We start from the raw sequence: 19,139 nt of genomic DNA, 5'->3' as shown, positions 1-19,139 counted from the left end.
TGTGTAAATTGTTTTAAAGTCATTTTAGAAATTTGGATTGTTTTAATAAGAGAGGCATATGGTACACTGACACAAATATGCAGTTTTTGCATTTTGCTTTTCAAAGAAGAAGCTTCTTTACTCAAAGAGTGGTACAATTAAGGAACTCAATACCGCAGGGAGTGGTTGAAGTGATTAGTATAGATGAATCGAAGGTGAAGCCTGTGAGGTAGAAGAGAATAGAAGATTATGATGGAAAGCTTGGATGAGAAAAGATGGGAGGAGATTCAAGTGAAACATAAACACTCACATAGAATGGTTAGAAACTTGCTGTATCTGGGCCATATATCATGTATTTAGTCAGAAATGGATGGTCTTATCTTTAACTGCATTGGAATCCATCAGCCACACTTGCAGGCATGTAAAAAGGAAACCTGCCAGCCAACTTGCACACAGTAAAGTCTCACAGGTAAGAATGGTCGCATAAATGTATGTAATATTGTTTGTTGAGGATAAATGTTGACTCATTTTCCAAATTGTACTATGGTATCTTTAACATCCACCTGAGAGGGCCTCATTTAAAGAAAACAGCACTCCCTCAGTACAGATTTGCAGTGGTGCTGTCTTTAAATGAGGCTAAGGCTCTGGGGCTGCACTTACATCAGCAGCCCTCTGACTCGGATGCTCACAGTGAAAAGGATGAGCTTTCTTTTGACAATGAAGGGCTGCTTCAATGGGTGAAATTCGGTCAGAGGCAGGAGCAAGTCCACAGACTATAGTTGGAACAGTCTGCAGGTTTCCTTTACAGAATGTTGTATGATATAAGAAATGTGAGCTTCTGAACTGAGAAATGCATTAACCATATACTCCTAACAACCTCAACTCAAAATAGGCAATAAGAAAAAGTATTAATCAAAGGAGGCTTGCACTTATGTTATTGTTTTCTATTACTGGCAAACTTTATCTTCTTGTGTGCCTGCTGGCACTAATGTCTCACTTCCTGGAAATTGTGTAGGACCACTGAAAGAAATAATCAGAGAATTGTGTGACTGAGCTTTTGAAACATCAAAGACTTGTGCTTCTTCATGCTGCATTTTGTGCCAAGTAAAATTTCATAATCCAGATTTTGTTTATACCATGTCTTCCTGATACTGGGCAGAAATAGCAACACACAGTTCAGACATAAAACTTTTGAAAATAAAATCTTGTAGATCTATTTCTGAATGTTTCCCTTTATGAGATTCTATTTGTCAGTTCAGTGGCGTCTCTCTAGGAAAAACGAAGAAAATCTGTTTTATTTTCTCTCTTTAACATGTAATAGTGACATTACTGCTGTTACTAATTTAATTTCACAAAACTAGTTTCTCTTCATTATCTAAGCCAAATTACACTCAAGACAGTTTGGAACTTGCTGCATGCCTCTAAGGTAAACAGTTCCTTTGAGCTATGGATTTTTCAAAGCATATGAATGTTCTGGTTTACTTCAACTTCAGAAGTTAGAAAACTCAGGAGTTTGCCAACCCAAAAGCAAAAGCAAGCACATGAATAATGAAGATTGACAGACTGTGCAGTGGCAAGTGTGTTGCTGGAGTGGATGCAATGCAGACCTATTGTGTGGATGGACTGCAGTTTCCAAAAATATTCTGTCCATATATTTGTTCAATTTTTGTAAAAAGTGTCCATATCTAGTCCAGCTCAATTACCTCGACATTACAAATTGTTGTTAGTCTTTGCTTGTACAATGTAACTCTGATCCTGCAAAATGCGAGAAATAAATTTTAAAAACAATTGATTAACATGTTGCTAAATTATTTTGCAATTTTTAAAATAAAGAGGAGAACATTCTGTGAGCAGCTACTTAACTCCTCTGTTGTCACTGTGAGTGGATTACTGGAGCTGAGCCGATCCTGCCAACCTCTTGGAACATGCTGTGATGAAAGTGCTGAAAATCTTACCAGTAAGTCCCAGGTATTTTTGCTGCCACTTGTATGGAAGATAATTATGTTATATTTTCAGACCCACAACGTGAAAGAAAATCTCATTATCTTTTGGCGACCAAAAGTGATGTTACATAATTTGTAAATGATGATTAAAATGCAGCTGTTTTCCGAAAGGAAGCTCTATCCATGCTATTGAGGTCAACAGCCTTCATGGCTGCAGTAATAATGTAACTGTGAAGAATAATATAATCCATGTTCCCTCCAAGCAAATCTTTGGAGAAACCACTGCAATCCTTGAAAGTCTAAGAGATAGATCCTATTGCTCCTGACTTGTCATATGTAAAACAAAGGGCCTGCATGCATATAGTTCTTTTCACACACACAGGATCCTTGAAATATTGTCATGGTTGGATGGTAAAAGATTAGCTAATTTGTGCACAGCAAGGAAGTAAACAATCACTTTCTGGTTTTGACCAGGAGACCTCCCCTGCTCTTTATCAATTACAGATCTTTTATGGCTACTTGAGAGGACAAATAAAGCCTTCTTTGAACACTCAATCAGAAAGAGAGCACCTCCAATAGGGCAGTACTCCTCAGTGTTAGACAGCTCATGGCTTTTTAGTGAGGCTTGTCTGGTTCAGAGGCACAACTTTTTCCACTGAACCAAAGCTGATTCTGAGCCCATTGTTTTTTAATGTGAATTGGATTCACCACACTATGTCACCAGTGAACTGTAGAAAACATGCCACACTAAAGGGATAACTTTCAGTCTTGGGTAAACATTATTAGGAAGACAGTTCAACAAGTATTGCCCAGAAAAGATATTTAGATTTGTATTCCTTATGGTTTAAGCTTTATTTGTTCCATGATATTGAAGACACCCTGGATATTATGCCATGAGTTAAATTATAGCCAGGTGCATCTTGTTGCTGGATTTAATTTAGTATAAACTGAATAGACATTTATAGAATAAACCACACATTGAAACAAATTTGTTTATTAAAAGAACTTGTATCATTAGATTCAGAGAGAATCCAGAATCGGTTGTTAGATGTTTGGGATCTTTTCTCCCAGCATGTTGTATGTGTAAATAGATCTGTAAGTCTATTAATAATGACATGTCTTCCCAAATAATATACTGCGGCTGGACTTCAATCTGTTCCAAGGTGTGATTTTAACTGTACTGTTGTGATCTTGATCAATTCACAGATGGTGGTTCACTTAACTTCTCTGGAAGATCTTTGTGATGCCATTTCCTGAACCATCCACCAGTGTCACCAACTGAACTATCAAAGTGCACTGGCCATTAATGTCTTTAGAAAGCATATCTCTGCTCCAAAATAAAGTTAATTTCACCTGAAAAAGATGCCCACATAAGATAGAGTCATAGAGTCACAGAAACAGACACTTTGGTCCAACCATTCAATCCTGGTCATGATTCCCACCTGCCACCGCTTGGGTCATATCCCTCCAAACACTTCTTATTCAAGGTTTGGTAGGAGGAGCTTCCATCTTTCATTTCTGCATTCATCCTTTCAGCAAGAATTGCTTTGGATGACCTGAAGGTTAATTTTCAGAGTGCTGCAGACTTCACGTTCATCAGGCATGCAAACCATCCACCTGGCAGAGGGGTTTCATCAAAGCAATCTCATTTTATGAGTATCGTAGGTAGTCATTTGATCCATGGGGATCAGCCAAAAACAAGTCACCAAGCTGAATCCCACTTTCCTGCATTTGCTCCATAATCATGCAGATTATAGAACTTGAGGTTCTTGTTGAGAAAACCATTTCTGTAGCTGTTTATTTTAGGATGGATTTCAAGAGTTACCACTGATCTGCTGATTAATATCACTGCCCAGAGTCTGGTCCATGTGGAGTCTGTGTTCAAGCTTCCACTGGAAAAAACTGCCTTTACTTCTATTGCAAGAATCTACAGACTCATAGTTTCCCTGTTTGAAGGCCTTTCCTTTTGAGTAACTGTTTGACTCTGAAGGTAATGCTAGCTCAAACCAGCCTGTGGTCAGTATAACTCAGCACAGGTCTCGTGTGTAGTATGTCGCGTGCACTACATCAGGTTTTCACTTGACTCCCCTAAAAGAACTGTCATAATTTTCACCCCTATGAAACCATTTGTGATGCTCTTGCAGTCTCATACCTGCTTGAGCTGCACCTACTCTCTCAAGGCTCCAGAGTTTGCAGCTCTCTATTGGGAACCCACATACCGTCCTTAATTGGGTGCTAACTCAGAGGTGGCAAATCCAGATAAGGTCTCTTGGAAGGTCATTCCCTCAGCCTGGCTCCTAGTTCAAGACCCCTATTTAATCCCAACACTAGGAGACTGTGGGAAAATGTTGCCTAATTTTTCCATAGATTATTTTGAAATTATTTCTCTTCAATCTCAAACCATCTAGTAACCCTACAGTGTGGAAGCAAGCCATTTGCCCATCAAGTCCACACTCACAGTCCAAGCAGCATCCCACCCAGACCTACCTCCTACCCCACAACCTTGCATTTCCCATGGCTAATAAAGCTGACCTACACATCTTTGGACTATGGGAGAAACTTGGAGCATCCAAAGGAAGCCAACAGAGCAGCATGCAGTCTCCACACAAACAGTCGCCTGAGGCTGGAATCAAAGCGAGGTCCTTAGCACTGTGAGGCAGCAGTGTCAACCACTGAGTTACTGTGCCACCCATTCTCCTTTGGTTCTTCCCGAACAAACCAAGAAACAACAGGTTGTCATGGTCTACATCATTTAGTCACTTCAAAATGCTATAAATAGCAATAAAATCATCTCTCGACTTGCGTTTTTGCAGTGATGCGCACTCAATTTCATAGTGCACACTCAGAGACAATTTGATTTCAGCTAAGTGGGAAGGTAATTGCTACTTGCTCAGTTCCATTCATATCATTTGTGACAGCAATGGTTGAGAGAGGCAAGTGCACAGCAGATTTAGTTGCAGTAAAGCCAAAAACGTTGATGTTTAAATTATAGATCAGTAAGCGATAGGATGCAGTGGTTATGAAGATAGGAAAGTGAGAAATGTTTTTCTTAATTACTGTTTCTACCATACCACTTAGTCAACTTTGGGAGTACAAAGCTGAGGGAAACAAATCACTGAGGATTTTTAAAAAAACACTTGCTTTGCCAAGAAAAAAGCAATTCATTTTCTTGCAAGATTAAGGTTGTTATTCTTTTTGCTCCTTCATGGCTATAATTATTAGTTTTGAAAATTAAACCTGTAAAACATAAAGACTGGAATATATATTGAGAATAGTTCACTTTCTTTGTAGCAATGACATCTTCAGATAAATTCGCTCACCAGTAATTGTCTATATCAGCTGTCCTACTTGTAAAATAAAGAAGGCATGGTGTAAAATAGAAAGACATAGATGTTGATTTGAGAAGATGTTGTTACAAGATTTGGTAATAAGCAATTTAGCAGGAGAGTATCATGAGGCTGTGAAATGCACTACCAGGTTTAGTGATTGACACAGTGGCTATGGCCATCTATCTAATTTACGCTGAAATGTTTGAAATGAACTAGGAAACAAAGGAATAGGGAAACAGATCAAACATAATTTATTTATTCTTTCATGGGATATGACAACCACTGGGTGAACGAGCATTAATTGTCCATTCCTAATTGCCCTTGAGAGGTTGGTGGTTGGCTTCCACCATGAACCACTGCAGTCCATGACCACAGTCCACTTCTGCTTATATCAGGGATAACCACCAAAACAGACTGGCTGAGTGACCCGATTACCTGTTGCACTTTCTATGTAATTCCTTGAAGCATTCATTTAAAAGGTGCCCTAAAATACTCAGTATTGGAAGACAAAATGATGTAATTCAAAATTATCTCATCTACAGCGTCCTTCAGTACTTACAAGAAACATGATTCAACTCAAAATCTTTAGATGTCTTGACAACCTGAAGAAACAACAGTACGTATGACATATCTAAGAACTATAAATATACTATATTATGTGGTAATCCTATCTTGATTATCACCAAACTCCATAGAATGTGATCAAACTTTTCCTTCTCCCTTCACAATAGAACTGGACTTTCCTTTTCCTGCTTCAATTTTTTTAACATTTTCTAAGAGATATTCTCTTTTTCCCCATTTCACACACATAAAGAAAGTAGCTCGCTCCAAGTCAATCAGCCGGCAAATATTTGAGAGGTTCTGAAGCATATGGAGTTTATACAATTATAGAGTCATAGAGATGTACAGCATGGAAACAGACCCTTCGGTCCAACCCGTCCATGCTGACCAGAAATCCCAACCGAATCTAGTCCCACCTGCCAGCACCCAGCCCATATCCCTCCAAACCTGCAGACTATCTGTGACTGAGCCCAAACACTCATGTAATCTCCTTCCATGTGGGCTTCACCTTACTTACAATGTAAGACTAATAAAACTGAGTCCAGGTGCTATATGGCTTTGAATTTACTTGAGCAGTGTGAAAGTCATACTTGCCCAAAGGGTCAGATAAGGGGAAAGTAGAATAAAACTAATTCATTCAGATTGGCAATTTATTGCTTAGATATTTGAAAAGGACTTTCTCTGACTTAATTTTTTAAATTAAATCATAATGACCAATCATTCAGTTCTTCATCTCTTACCAGCTGACATGGTTGCGTATTTACTTTATAAATGAGGTGGGAGTTTGTAGAAGATACAAATTACAGTATTATAATTAATGGGAAAATGCTCCCCCCTAATTAAAATATAGGAACTACACCATAAGGATTATTATTTAATTTTATTTGTTGTCACATGTATTTTGTTACAAAATATCATGATTAATGAAAGAAAGCAAGTTAAAACATTGAACAGACAGAACAAAGCAACACTAAGAAGAGATCTTGTCAAGCATTATAACCTATACAAAATACAATCAATTACATCTACTGTATTTAAAGAAAGTAAAAAAACTGTGATCAAGGTTAAATGTGCCTATATTAATCCGAGCAACAGAGTCCAATTGACATTATATAAGTTTATGCTTACATAAGATTCAACTGTAAAATTTTCTCTGTTCTTTAACTTCAGTGAAAAGTTAGATATGAATATAAAGAAGGGGAAATGTTACTTTCATTTTCACTGAAGTCATTATTCTGTGGACAGAAAGCCAATAGCCCAATATAGATGCGTTAAGATACAGCAGTGATGGAAGCCAGACCAAAATAAATCTTATCTGCTTCAGTGAACGAAAGATGCAGCCCAAGTTAAGTTAAGCCAGCTCTGAAATAGTGGACAGGGAGAAATCAATGGCAGCATTCACATCTGATGCACCATAGAGACATAGAGATGTACAGCACAGAAACAGACCCTTCAGTCCAACTTGTCCATACTGACCAGATATTCCCAATCCAACCTAGTCCCACCTGCCAACACCTGGCCCATATTCCTCCAAGCCCTTCCTATTCTTTACCCATCCAGATGCCTTTTAAATGTTGCAATTGTACTAGACTCCACCACTTCCTCTGGCAGCTTACTCCATACATATACCATCCTCTGCATGAAAAAGTTGCCCCTTAGATCCCTTTTATATCTTTCCACTCTCAACCTAAACCTATGCCCTCTAGTTCTGGACTCCCCCACCCCAGGGAAAAGACTGTCTGTTTATCCTATCCATGCCCCTCATGATTTTTATAAAGTCACCCTCAACCTCCGACACTCTCGCGAAAACAGCCCCAGCCTATTCAACCACCCTGTATAGCTCGAATCCTCCAACCCTGGCAACATCCTTGTAAATCTTTTCTGAACCTTTTTGAGTTTCACAACATCCTTCCGATAGGAGGGAGGCCAGAATTGCACGTAATATTCCAAAAGTGGCCTAACCAATGTCCTGTACAGCCACAACATGACCTCCTAACTCCAGTACTCAATACTAGTTTTTGCATTTTCTTTCTTTTTGGAGTCAATGAATTATTGTGAACTTCATATTAATAAAAAGTTGCTATTGCTGTGGAATGTAGGATTCTTAGAAACCCAACAACTATAACACAGACTTGGGTCAGATTTAGCACAATGAGACGGTTTGATCAGCTAAAAGACTTTCTTTTCTGGCTTCAAACTATAAAAGTGAGTTTGATCAAATGTAATGAGTTTGAACAAATGTGAGTATTGAATTCCTATAGGTTTATACCAGAAATTATCCCTAAACCACAATTTTACTTAAGAATTATGTGTGTGGAAAATGAGAGAAAATGTCACACTGCTAAAGGAGAGGCTATTTTCTAAAATAGGTTAGGACAGAACAACAGAATGTTTTCTGCATCTAGCTATGCTTTATCTTTATGACACCCAGGTTCTTGAAATAGAAGCTTCTCAGCCTCTTGCCGCCAAGGATAACTCAAATGGAAAAACACATTATACTTTTTAATTAAAATATTGTATAGACTCTGTGTTCATCAGTATTGTTCCCCAACCTCAAACTCAAAACTCTCTCTCTCTCCACCGCTCTACACCAGGTAGCATTTCTTTAATTACCACAGAAGTATGTCCAGATGCAATTGGCAATGTAGATAGAAAAAGAGCCAGTTATTCCATGCTGTATGACTTTACTTCCTTTGGGTCTAGCCTTGACATTGGCCCTAAACTGTCAACATGTATTTCTATGTAAAACTGTTAATGCAGTGAGGAGAGACTTTCATTCAATTGAGTTCATGACACAAGTTACAGATCTGACTAAAATCTGTTTAAATACATTTGTTCGCGTATGAATTGTGAAACCTACAAATCATTGACAGGATCCACAGTTGACTATGAAGAACTAAGTTTTCTTTTTAATTGTGGAATCTATTGACAGTGTCTAAACAGTAAACTATACCTTTATTTGCTCCCAATCTTAGCATAAACCACTTTTTTCTGTTATTGAAGAGAGAATCAAAATATTTAAAGTGAACATCCTAGCAGTGTCTGTTTTCATTCTAGTTTCTCAAGACCTTGATGAAATGTTTTCACTTCTTACACTATGTAACTCCTACCTAACGACCTGGAAAATTTGTTGCTAAATCAATTTGTTGTTTTTATTGTCCTCACACTCTCACTAGTTGTCTCCTTTTCCTCTGTGATTTTGATCTTCATCATAACTCACCAAACCCAAATAAATTCTTCACAGTCCAAGGACTTCAAATCAACTCTCAACCCATTCATCACAGTAACTGCTTCAACCCCGATGTTATCACATGCAGTCTCAAGAGTTCACTTAAAGTATATTTTCATCTCTCTTTCCAAATCCGCCCAATACTCCTGTCAGCTCTGTTTGCTAAATGTATGATGTTAAATTAATTCTGGATTAGTGGTGCTGGAAGAGCACAGCAGTTCAGGCAGCATCCAAGGAGCAGCCAACATTGTGGAATTGTTTCCTGTTCTGGCTAAGGTGATTATGGGGCTTGTTTCTTCTGCTTGCCTCAATGTTATAGTGTGACATCACTGAGCTGTGATTAACAACTCTTATTCACTGAGGACAATACTAAGAAAAAATGATATCCCTTAGCAATGCTGACAGTCGCCTTTAGTTTATGTACAGTTAGTTGTAACCCTTTCACTCTTGGAGGGCAACATTAATAAATAATTCTAAATAGTTCTGCTCATGGTCTATGCATAAAGACATCCCCATAAAGAGTAAAAGATCTCCAGTTTGACTCTTCAGCCCACAGTAAATGAGTTCATTTCAGGAAGGACAATAGTTGCAGTTGCTACAATTGGTTTCAGTGACCCTGGGCTGCGGAAGTGAACAAGCTATTTAGGATTTACATTACTGGTGTTATCTAGTCTATCCACCTGCTAGAATTTTGTATGTGTGGACATTAGAGTAGAACAGGATGAGGCATGGTTCAAATGTATTATATATCAGAATAACTTAAGGAATAATTACCTCATGATCTAGTCTCATATATAAAGAATCTGCACAAGTGCTCAATTCCAGAAAAGCAGTGATTCTTTGTGAGTTTGTGTTCCAGTAAGAGTTAAGACCTCCTAGATAAAAATAGAAAGATACAAGCTATTCTGAAAATTTCATAAAGATAGACTTTTGCACACGCCCTTAAAAGCACTAAGTTTATTCAATCAGTGGACGAGGCAAGAAAGGGGCATCTTCAAACTCCAATCTGCACTGAGTTAAATGACCCCAAATGGCATCAGCACAAAGTTTGAAAAACAATCATATAGTTAGGATGGGGTGGGTTCCAAAGCCATGGAAATCTTCACATCCTACTGAACAGTTTCTCTTCAACAGTATAATGTTGTGATTTGTTACCCATTTATTGCAGCCTACAGCGAGATGCATGACCTCATTATAGTGGCAAAGGGCTAGTAAACTCCCTCAGCCAAATAATTAGATTTGAAGCTGCATTCCTTTGATTTCTGTGGAGGGATTTATATAGTGTAAATATAAATTCAGTGTGCAGTACTTGGCTCCAAGCATTACATGTAACCAATTAAGTGTCATGCACATTGGTTTGTTAATACTATACTAAGCGCTCATATTAAAATGGAATAATAACAAATATCTGAAACTGATTACAAACATGATTCCAATTAATTGGGACTTAGATCATATCTGAATGGGAAAACTACCCCCATAACTCATTGAATCCCAAAATGAGAAAACAGCCTTACCATCCCTAGAAGCTACAATTTCTATGAGTTATACTAAGACAACAACAACGACTAATATGAATTTAGTATGCTGATTTTATCTAATTTGGGGTCCATTTTCTTCCGGACAGCAACTTTCTTTGTGTAGGTCCCAGCAGTTACTGTGCACCGTGTTATTGAAATGTGATGACGTACTTACAGAATTATACATTGCTGTCCTGTCACTGCATAATTATATTTTAAACCCCAACAGGTTTGGTGACGAACAAATGGTAATAGCACACATGCGAATTGTGCATTCTCTTCTACATACCTTTTTAGTTTTACACATTTTAAAACTTTACCTAAAGGTTGTCAAGGAACACACTTGCATAAGTTTGTTGACATTACAGCTTGATTTGTTTACTGCACATGCTCCGATATTCAGTGGTATCTTTTATTTTTTAATAAAACAAAGAACTGGGGATGCTGGAAATTGGAAACAAAAACAGAAAATGCTGGAGAAACTCTGACTTGGAGGTACCGGTATTGGACTGGGGTGGACAAAATTAAAAAAACTGGTGTTGTGCGATTTTTAACTGGAGAAACTCAGCAGGTCTGACAGCATCTGGGGAGAGAAGGCAGAATTAACGTTGGGAGTCCAGTGACCCTTCTTCAGAACTGAGATGCTTTAGAGTCACAGAGTCATAGAGATGTACAGCATGGAAACAGACCCTTCGGTCCAACCTGTCCATGCCGACCAGATATCCCAACCCAATCTAGTCCCACCTGCCAGCACCCGGCCCATATCCCTCCAAACCCTTCCTATTCATATACCCATGCAAATGCCTCTTAAATATTGCAATTGTACCAGCCTCCACCACTTCCTCTGGCAGCTCATTCCATACCCATACCACCCTCTGTGTGAAAAGGTTGCCCCTTAGGTCTCTTTTATATCTTTCCCCTCTCACCCTAAACCTATGCCCTCTAGTTCTGGACTCCCTAACTCCAAGGAAAAGACTTTGCCTATTTATTCTATCCATGTCCCTCATAATTTTGTAAACCTCTATAAGGTCACCCCTCAGCCTCCGGCACTCCAGGGAAAACAGCCCCAGTCTGTTCAGCCTCTCCCAATTGCTCAAATCCTCCAACCCTGGCAACATCCTTGTAAATCTTTTCTGAACCCTTTCAAGTTTTACAACATCTTTCCGATAGGTCTGCTCGACATTGTCATTTTAAAACATTCGCGTGCATTTTCCTCGGCCATTCCACCAATGGCGGCTTGGGATATTGTGGTCCTACGTTGCGAGTGCAAGTTGTTGTTGTACCGGAATTTCCTTTCTGGGCGCCAGGAAGAAGTGCAGAGAAAGGTGCACCTTGATTCTAAATTGCGCTCAAATTTCCTGTGAATCTCATCAGACCAAGGCCGGATGTAAAATCGGTGCAAATCGCTGTCAACAGCGGTGTCCCAGGAAAATGCTGAGAGAAATGAGGCTTTCAGCTCATCAACCATTAGTGCAGTCCCAGGATGTTTAATAACCCAATATTGGGGGGGGGGGGCTAAGTGTTTTAATGGTATTCGTGCTTTGAAATTGCATTAATCCAACCAGAAAATGCAGGAGAGAATAATTATATTAAATGCTAAAGAAATGTACTGGAATGCAGTAGGAAATTAAGATTTTTTTTTGTGCTGCGGCACCTGTAAGTCTGATCAAAAAATGCCCCAAACAAATGCACTTGAAGGATCCTCGAGTATGTAATATGAGGGTGGGATAGGGCAGGGGGTGAATAGCGGGCTAACGAAGATGGGCTAAATGTGCACATACTGTAAACGTTTGCAATTCATTTGTGCCCCCATTTGTTTTTACAAGGATGAGAACTTAGTTTGCACCCTGTATTTGCAAATGTGAAGGAAATAGCAGGCCTTGAGAATTTATCAACAAATGTGCACATACTGTAAACGTTTGCAATTCATTTGTGCCCATTTGTTTTTACAAGGATGAGAACTTAGTTTGCACCCTGTATTTGCAAATGTGAAGGAAATAGCAGGCCTTGAGAATTTATCAACCTATACTCTTGAGTTATTGTTTCCGTATATCTTTTTGTAATCCTGCAATTTACTGCAAGATTGATACACACACTTACAATACTTAGATGTTGACCCTTCAGTGCTTTCAGACAAAGAAGTTGACATTTGAATGCAGAGGATATTGAAAGGCTTAGAGATGGGGGGGCGGGAATACGGGTGAAACTGTGGGGGCAAAGTTACCTGGCAATTGTCAGAAGCAGTAAGAAAGTTGTGGAGCCTTTAGAACTTGCTCATTTCTTATTGTGACAGACTGGCAGGCGACAGGGAAAGTGCTGGGTTTCTCACTTTCTCCAGGAATTGTGGAATGAATTTAACCTAAAAGAGTGTGGCTGTGCCTAGGTTTCTTTTCTGCTCCCCCCCCCCCCCCCCCCAGGAGTGTGGGAATAGAAGTGAGAAGCAGGAGCATTGAATGCAGCCTCCTGGGCCAGGAGCAGTGGGGAGCCGCTTAGATGCCACTGATCCGAAGCCAGTGAATGAAAAGGGGATTAAGAAATGTTCTTATTTGCAATTCACAGAGATGCACCCTGTTGAACCGTCCGTAATATTTCAAAACAGATTTTTTTTGTTGGGGTGGGAGAATCCTTCCATTGTGTCAGAACCCTGCTATTTTCCTCCTTTTTTTTCAGTTGGTTACATTCCCTTTGTCTAAAACGGCAACAATTCCTTTCTGTGTGATGTGTTGCAACTTTGTAACATTTCCACAGCCTGGGTGCAGCATGTATCGAATCCAATTGTAACTTGTGGCTTGAGAGGAGCAGGGAAGGCGGCTGTTTTCCCCCCGCCACGCCAACTGAACCTTTTGTTAACGAGGTGAGGGGTGACATTGGAAAATATCGAGGTTCGGAAAAAGAGCATTTCACAAACACACCTCGGCCAATCCTGGAACCTATCCGCGCGCGGAAAAAACAAAGTAAAGCTGAAGCAAGTCCATCCGTTTTCTCATCATGATTCAATCTCACAAAGCAAGATTTTTTTTCACAAAATGATATACACCATAGATTTTAATAAGATTCCCATTCATTCAAAATCCCCCCCCCCCCCCCCCCCCCCCAACAAAGAAACAACTTTTTTTTTCTATCCACGGTTAAATATGTAAATAAAATGTCTAAAGTCATTCTTCAAAGAACACAAAAGAAGAAAAGACCAGCGACCGACAGCCATAAAATTCCTGCAATTCTCCGTAACACCAGTCGCCGGGGGTCCGTCTCTGTCGGAGCGATCCAGCGGGGATCCTGCTATTTGCATAAAGGCAGAGGTTTCAAATCCCGACCCAAAAAAAATATCTTTTCAGCTTCAGGCATCAAAGAGCCTTTTCATTTATTAGCAACAGAATTATCTTAGTCAGTGGCTGATTTCCACCTCTCTCTCTCTCTGAGATGCTGCTGTGCTGTAGGCAGCCGATGGTTTTCCAGTTGAATTGACTGGCTTAGATAGGAAGCTGTTAAGAGAAAGATAAATACTCTGGGGAAATATGCAGCTTTGCAAATGTAACAATGCCTGAATAAACATACTTTTTAAAGAAACACAATAATAAAAGGCTACAGTCAGCAACTTTTTTCGTAACAGCGAAATTCTAGGATATTGACCAGGACTGGGTCCTTGGTGAATAACTTTTAATAGCGAAATATCAACTTAGATCCAAGTTGCTAAGTTTGCAAACTGATCTTGATGTTTTATTCCTTTGTATTTATGGAGCTGAGGTGGGGAAGCGAGGTGGCTGCTTGCGGCATTTCAAACTTTCTGAAAGTTAAATATCAGGTCATCAGGAGTTTGTGCGTTTTGCCCAGGCTCTGGTCTCCAACGCTGTGGTTTCTCTGGCTGTAACCGCCTGTAAGTTCACGCTGTCTGTTTGAACGACCCATCTCCCGGTGATAGGAACGCACTTTCGCGCAAGGAAGCTATAAAATCACTGAGTGGTCATGGGTGGGGGTGAGAGAATATCTGCTTCTGCATTTCCCTCAACCAAAGTGGCGGAAATCCAGTCAGTATCAGATGAATGGCAGGCGCCCGAGTGGTTGTTTGGCCAATCTTTTGATGATCAACACCGCCCCCCACCCCGCCCTTTCTCTCTCTCTCTCTCTCTCTCTTTGCTGCTCTTTTTTTTCGCCCGAGTCTCAGAGACGGTCCGCCCCCTCTTAGCTCACTTCACAGTTGCCAGTCAGAGAGCTGCCTCTGTAAGTGAGTGAGAGAGAGTGTGTGTTTACTTCCTTTCTACCTGTGTCCCACCAGCGCACGGGAACCAGCCCTTTTGAAGTGAAAGCGAGAGGACACACTTACGGATCCTTGGGACTATTTTGCCTTTTGCTGGGGAGGGGGACGCCGAAACAGCCATCGCTCCCGACCCACCCCCCGGATTTCTTTTTTGTCCAGTTTTTGTCGTTGGAACCTTCTGTTCGGAGAACTCGCTTTGCTGTCCAGGGTTTGCATCACTGAAGTCAAGCTCTGGGACAAGTTTGAATGGGAGAAAAAGTTTAAGCAGAGAGACGATTGGAGCGGCTGGTTGTACTAATTGGTTTGGAAGGGAGTTGGGTGGAGGAGGGGGGAAGAGGGTTTGAGATGGGACGGCTGATCAGAGTGAGTTGCCTGTACACCCTGACCTGGTGGTGGTCGATCCTGGGCAACCTGGCGATCAGCTCGATCGAATCGGAGCGCTCTGAGAGAGAGGGCAGATGCCAGGCCATTGACATCCCCATGTGCCGGGACATCGGCTACAATATGACCCGCATGCCCAACCTGATGGGGCATGAGGACCAGCGCGAAGCGGCCATCAAACTGCACGAGTTCGCGCCCCTGGTCGAGTACGGCTGCCACACTCACCTCAAGTTCTTCCTGTGCTCCCTGTACGCGCCCATGTGCACCGAGGAGGTCTCCATGCCCATCCCCGCCTGCCGGGTCATGTGCGAGCAAGCCCGCCTCAAGTGCTCGCCCATCATGGAGCAGTTCAGCTTCCGCTGGCCTGACTCCCTGGACTGCAGCCAGCTGCCCAACAAGAACGACCCCAACTACCTGTGCATGGAGGCGCCCAGGAACGGCTCCGAGGACGCCCCCCGCGGCTCCAGCGTCCTGCCGCCCGTCTACCGGCCCCACCTCCGGGGAGGCAGCAGCCCCCAGGAGCTCTTCCCCTTCTCCCATGAGAGTCCCTCCAAGGCGGCCTGCGAGAACTACGACAAGTTCCACCGGGTGGAGAAGAGCGCGTCGTGCGCCCCTCTCTGTTCCCCCTCGGTGGACGTTTACTGGGCCGCTCAGGACAAGAGGTTCGCCTTCGTCTGGATCGCCGTCTGGTCGCTGGTCTGCTTCTTCTCCAGCGCCTTCACCGTCCTCACCTTCCTGATCGACCCTCAGCGCTTCAAGTACCCGGAGAGGCCCATCATCTTCCTGTCCATGTGTTACTGTGTCTACTCTGTGGGCTACATCATCCGCCTGTTCGCTGGAGGGGACAGCATTGCCTGTGACAGGGACAGTGGCCACCTCTATGTCATCCAGGAGGGCTTGGAGAGCACCGGCTGTACCATCGTCTTCCTGGTCCTCTACTATTTTGGCATGGCCAGTTCCCTCTGGTGGGTTATCCTCACACTGACATGGTTCCTGGCTGCCGGCAAGAAATGGGGCCATGAGGCCATCGAAGCCAACAGCAGCTATTTCCACCTAGCCGCCTGGGCAATCCCTGCCATCAAAACCATCATCATCCTGGTGATGAGGCGTGTGGCCGGAGATGAGCTGACCGGCATCTGTTATGTGGGCAGCATGGACGTCAATGCATTGACTGGCTTTGTGCTCATCCCGCTGGCTTGTTACCTGATCATTGGCACTTCGTTCATTTTGTCTGGCTTCGTGGCGCTGTTCCACATCAGGAGGGTCATGAAGACAGGTGGTGAGAACACGGATAAACTGGAAAAACTGATGGTGAGGATAGGTGTTTTCTCGGTGTTGTACACTGTCCCCGCCACCTGTGTCATCGCCTGTTATTTGTATGAGCGCCTCAACATGGACTATTGGAAGCTGTTAGCAACGCGGGAGAAATGCAAAGGGGGCAACAATTCGAAACCTCTGGACTGCACCATGAGCAGCTCCATCCCGGCGGTGGAGATTTTTATGGTCAAGATATTCATGCTTTTGGTGGTGGGGATCACCAGCGGCATGTGGATTTGGAGTTCCAAGACCCTGCAGTCTTGGCAGAACATTTGCAGCAGAAGATTCAGAAGAAGGGTCCGCAGGAAACCTGCCAGCGTAATTACCAGCAGTAGTGGGGTCTCCTACGGAAAAGCTCAACCTCCTTTGAAAGCACATGGGAAATATGAACCCGCACTCCCACCAACTTGTGTTTGAAATGAGTATTGCCCCGAACATGAGTTTGTCCATCTCTTTTCCCCTTCTTAGTTTGTGTATAGGGTTGGTCCAGGAGGCAAATGACCCAAAACGGGGAATCTGAAGACAACTTGCCTACAGTGACAATGTTAAGGAAAAATAGATTCCATTGCTGGCAGCACTGCTAACTTGGGCTGGATGCAGAGGTTCAAATAAAGGTTAAAACGTTTGGAGCTCAAAATCATCAGGGATGTGTGTGCTCCCACAGCATGTGTTCTGCTGTAATTCTGGATTGACTTAACAGTTCAATCATCATATTTTGTCCAGCTCAGCAACTATTTACCTTTTAAAATGAAGCCTTCAGGGATAAGTAGGGTCTCTTCAAAAGATTCAGTATCTTGTGGATAAGCAATATTCTGCTGAAGATGGGCAGTTTTAACAATGTGCAATAGTTTCTTTTTCTCTCTCTTTTCAACAATCAGCTGCAGATAAAAGGCTCACAAAGAATCTTCTTCTGACAAAAGAACTTAGAGGTATGGGCGACAGAAGTTCTTTAATGACACATTTTGCTTTCTGATGGAAATCAGGCCAGTGTCAGACAAGTTGAACTGATTTGTAAACGGGCGATTCAAAGAGACCCACGAAGCTTATCGACTCGTCTTATTGTAAAGCTAATTCTAGCCATGAATAGATCAACAAGCACTAGATAAAACAAAGAGTTTGTGTGGACAGGGAGCCCCTGTGATCTTGTAGCTCTTCACTTGCTTTGTGAAGCACATTGGGACATTTGTATATATTTGTAAAATATAATTGTTGTCAAGTTTGTCTATTTTATAAAATAAAATGTTTCTTTAGTTTGGCAAGAAATCTGCTGAATATGGACAATTCTTAAAAAGCAATCGTTTCACAGCAAACTGTCTAGAAAGGCAGTGCCTGGGGTTAAAATGCAAAGCTACTGCCTGCTAAACTTGATTTATTGCTGCTACGTGAAGGCAGAATATTAAAGAAAAGGGCAGGTCAGACCTGTTGTGAACAGAATTTGCGTGACGTTAGTTAATTAAAGTTGTAAGTAATTGGAGCTGCTGTGATGTTCCATTTTATATTGACTATAACATAATGGCATACTTTAAAATATTTAAAAAGGGATAGTGTTTTACTAAATGCCCAGCTGTAAAGTTAATTAAACTATGCTGATTTGTATTACCACTCCTAAGGGTTGCTTAGAGCAAAATACAGCAACTCAGCAACTGAGATTCTGCCACTTCAAAAACAAACATTTATCACAGTGAAGAACAGCCTCAACAAAGTACCCTTTAATATATTGTTAGAAATATAGAACACCAGATACAAGCACCTTTTTAAAAAGAAATTCCCTAACATTCACATTTTGTGAAGAAATAAACTTTCGCTTTAAAATGCAATCAGTTTGAGAGGACTGAAGATTGTCATATCCACTGGGAGGGTTTACTGTGTTTAACTGCAGTGTTTGGTTGGTTGAGTGCCTCACACAATGACACAGTAACAAAACTCACATGCATTATTTTAATTGGATTTGCAACAAGGGAACGGTGAATGGTCGGCAAGAAACATCTTGATTTAATCTGCAGGAAACACAAACCTCTGTGAAGTCCTTGTAATTAAAGAGCTGACATGTCATATAATTCAAAAACGGTTTAAAACACCAGAGTTACAGAATGTTAGGAAGAATCAGTGGCAACTCTTTGCTCCTACAGTCTCAGACTTGTCACTTAATGGAGGAGAGTCAAAAAAATGGAAACCCAGGTGGAATGTGAGGAAACTGTGACATTGCCAGATTTTCCATGAAACAGGAGGCTATATGAGGTTATAGATAACAGGCTGAGGGTGAGGGCGAGTGACAGCCTTATCTCTCACCAAATTCCTACCAACTTCTTGAAAGGACTGCCTTTATATTTCCAGCCTATGTAAATATATACATTGAACTTGTCAAGGTAGTTGGAGTGAATGAAAGAGACTGTTGTCTGAGTTTGTTTTGGGTCTTTTTTTGCCCTCTAGTTTGTTTGGATCTATCAACTTATCTTAGTCAGACCTCTTTGCCCTCTCAAAAATGTCACTGTTCACATGGATGGTTTAGGGAAGGGATTGTTTTGCAGAAAGAAGTTTGGAATTGACAAGGTAACTAGAACCCATAAACAAAAGGATTGGGCCAATATCCCAACCAGGCCACAAAGAAAGTGTCACTTTTCAGCG

General features: G+C 41.4%; 1 protein-coding gene across 1 annotated transcript; it reads left to right on the top strand.

Annotated features, from left to right (window-relative positions):
- The first annotated feature begins 14,052 nt into the window (after positions 1-14,052).
- LOC122562698 (frizzled-10-B-like) lies at positions 14,053-18,278 on the top strand. Its single transcript, XM_043715784.1, has one exon. The coding sequence runs from the start codon at positions 15,162-15,164 to the stop codon at positions 16,929-16,931; it is 1,770 nt and encodes a 589-aa protein (XP_043571719.1). The 5' UTR covers positions 14,053-15,161; the 3' UTR covers positions 16,932-18,278.
- The last annotated feature ends 861 nt before the right edge of the window (positions 18,279-19,139 follow it).

The sequence above is a fragment of the Chiloscyllium plagiosum genome, chromosome 25 (assembly GCF_004010195.1).
Source record: "Chiloscyllium plagiosum isolate BGI_BamShark_2017 chromosome 25, ASM401019v2, whole genome shotgun sequence".
NCBI lineage: Eukaryota > Metazoa > Chordata > Chondrichthyes > Orectolobiformes > Hemiscylliidae > Chiloscyllium > Chiloscyllium plagiosum.
Note: the sequence above shows the minus strand (reverse complement) of the source record. Positions and strands in the feature narration are given on the sequence as shown.

What these genes read in the sequence shown, in the direction of transcription:
- LOC122562698 (XM_043715784.1), top strand. Translation starts at nt 15,162, where the DNA reads ATGGGACGGCTGATCAGAGTGAGTTGCCTGTACACCCTGACCTGGTGG.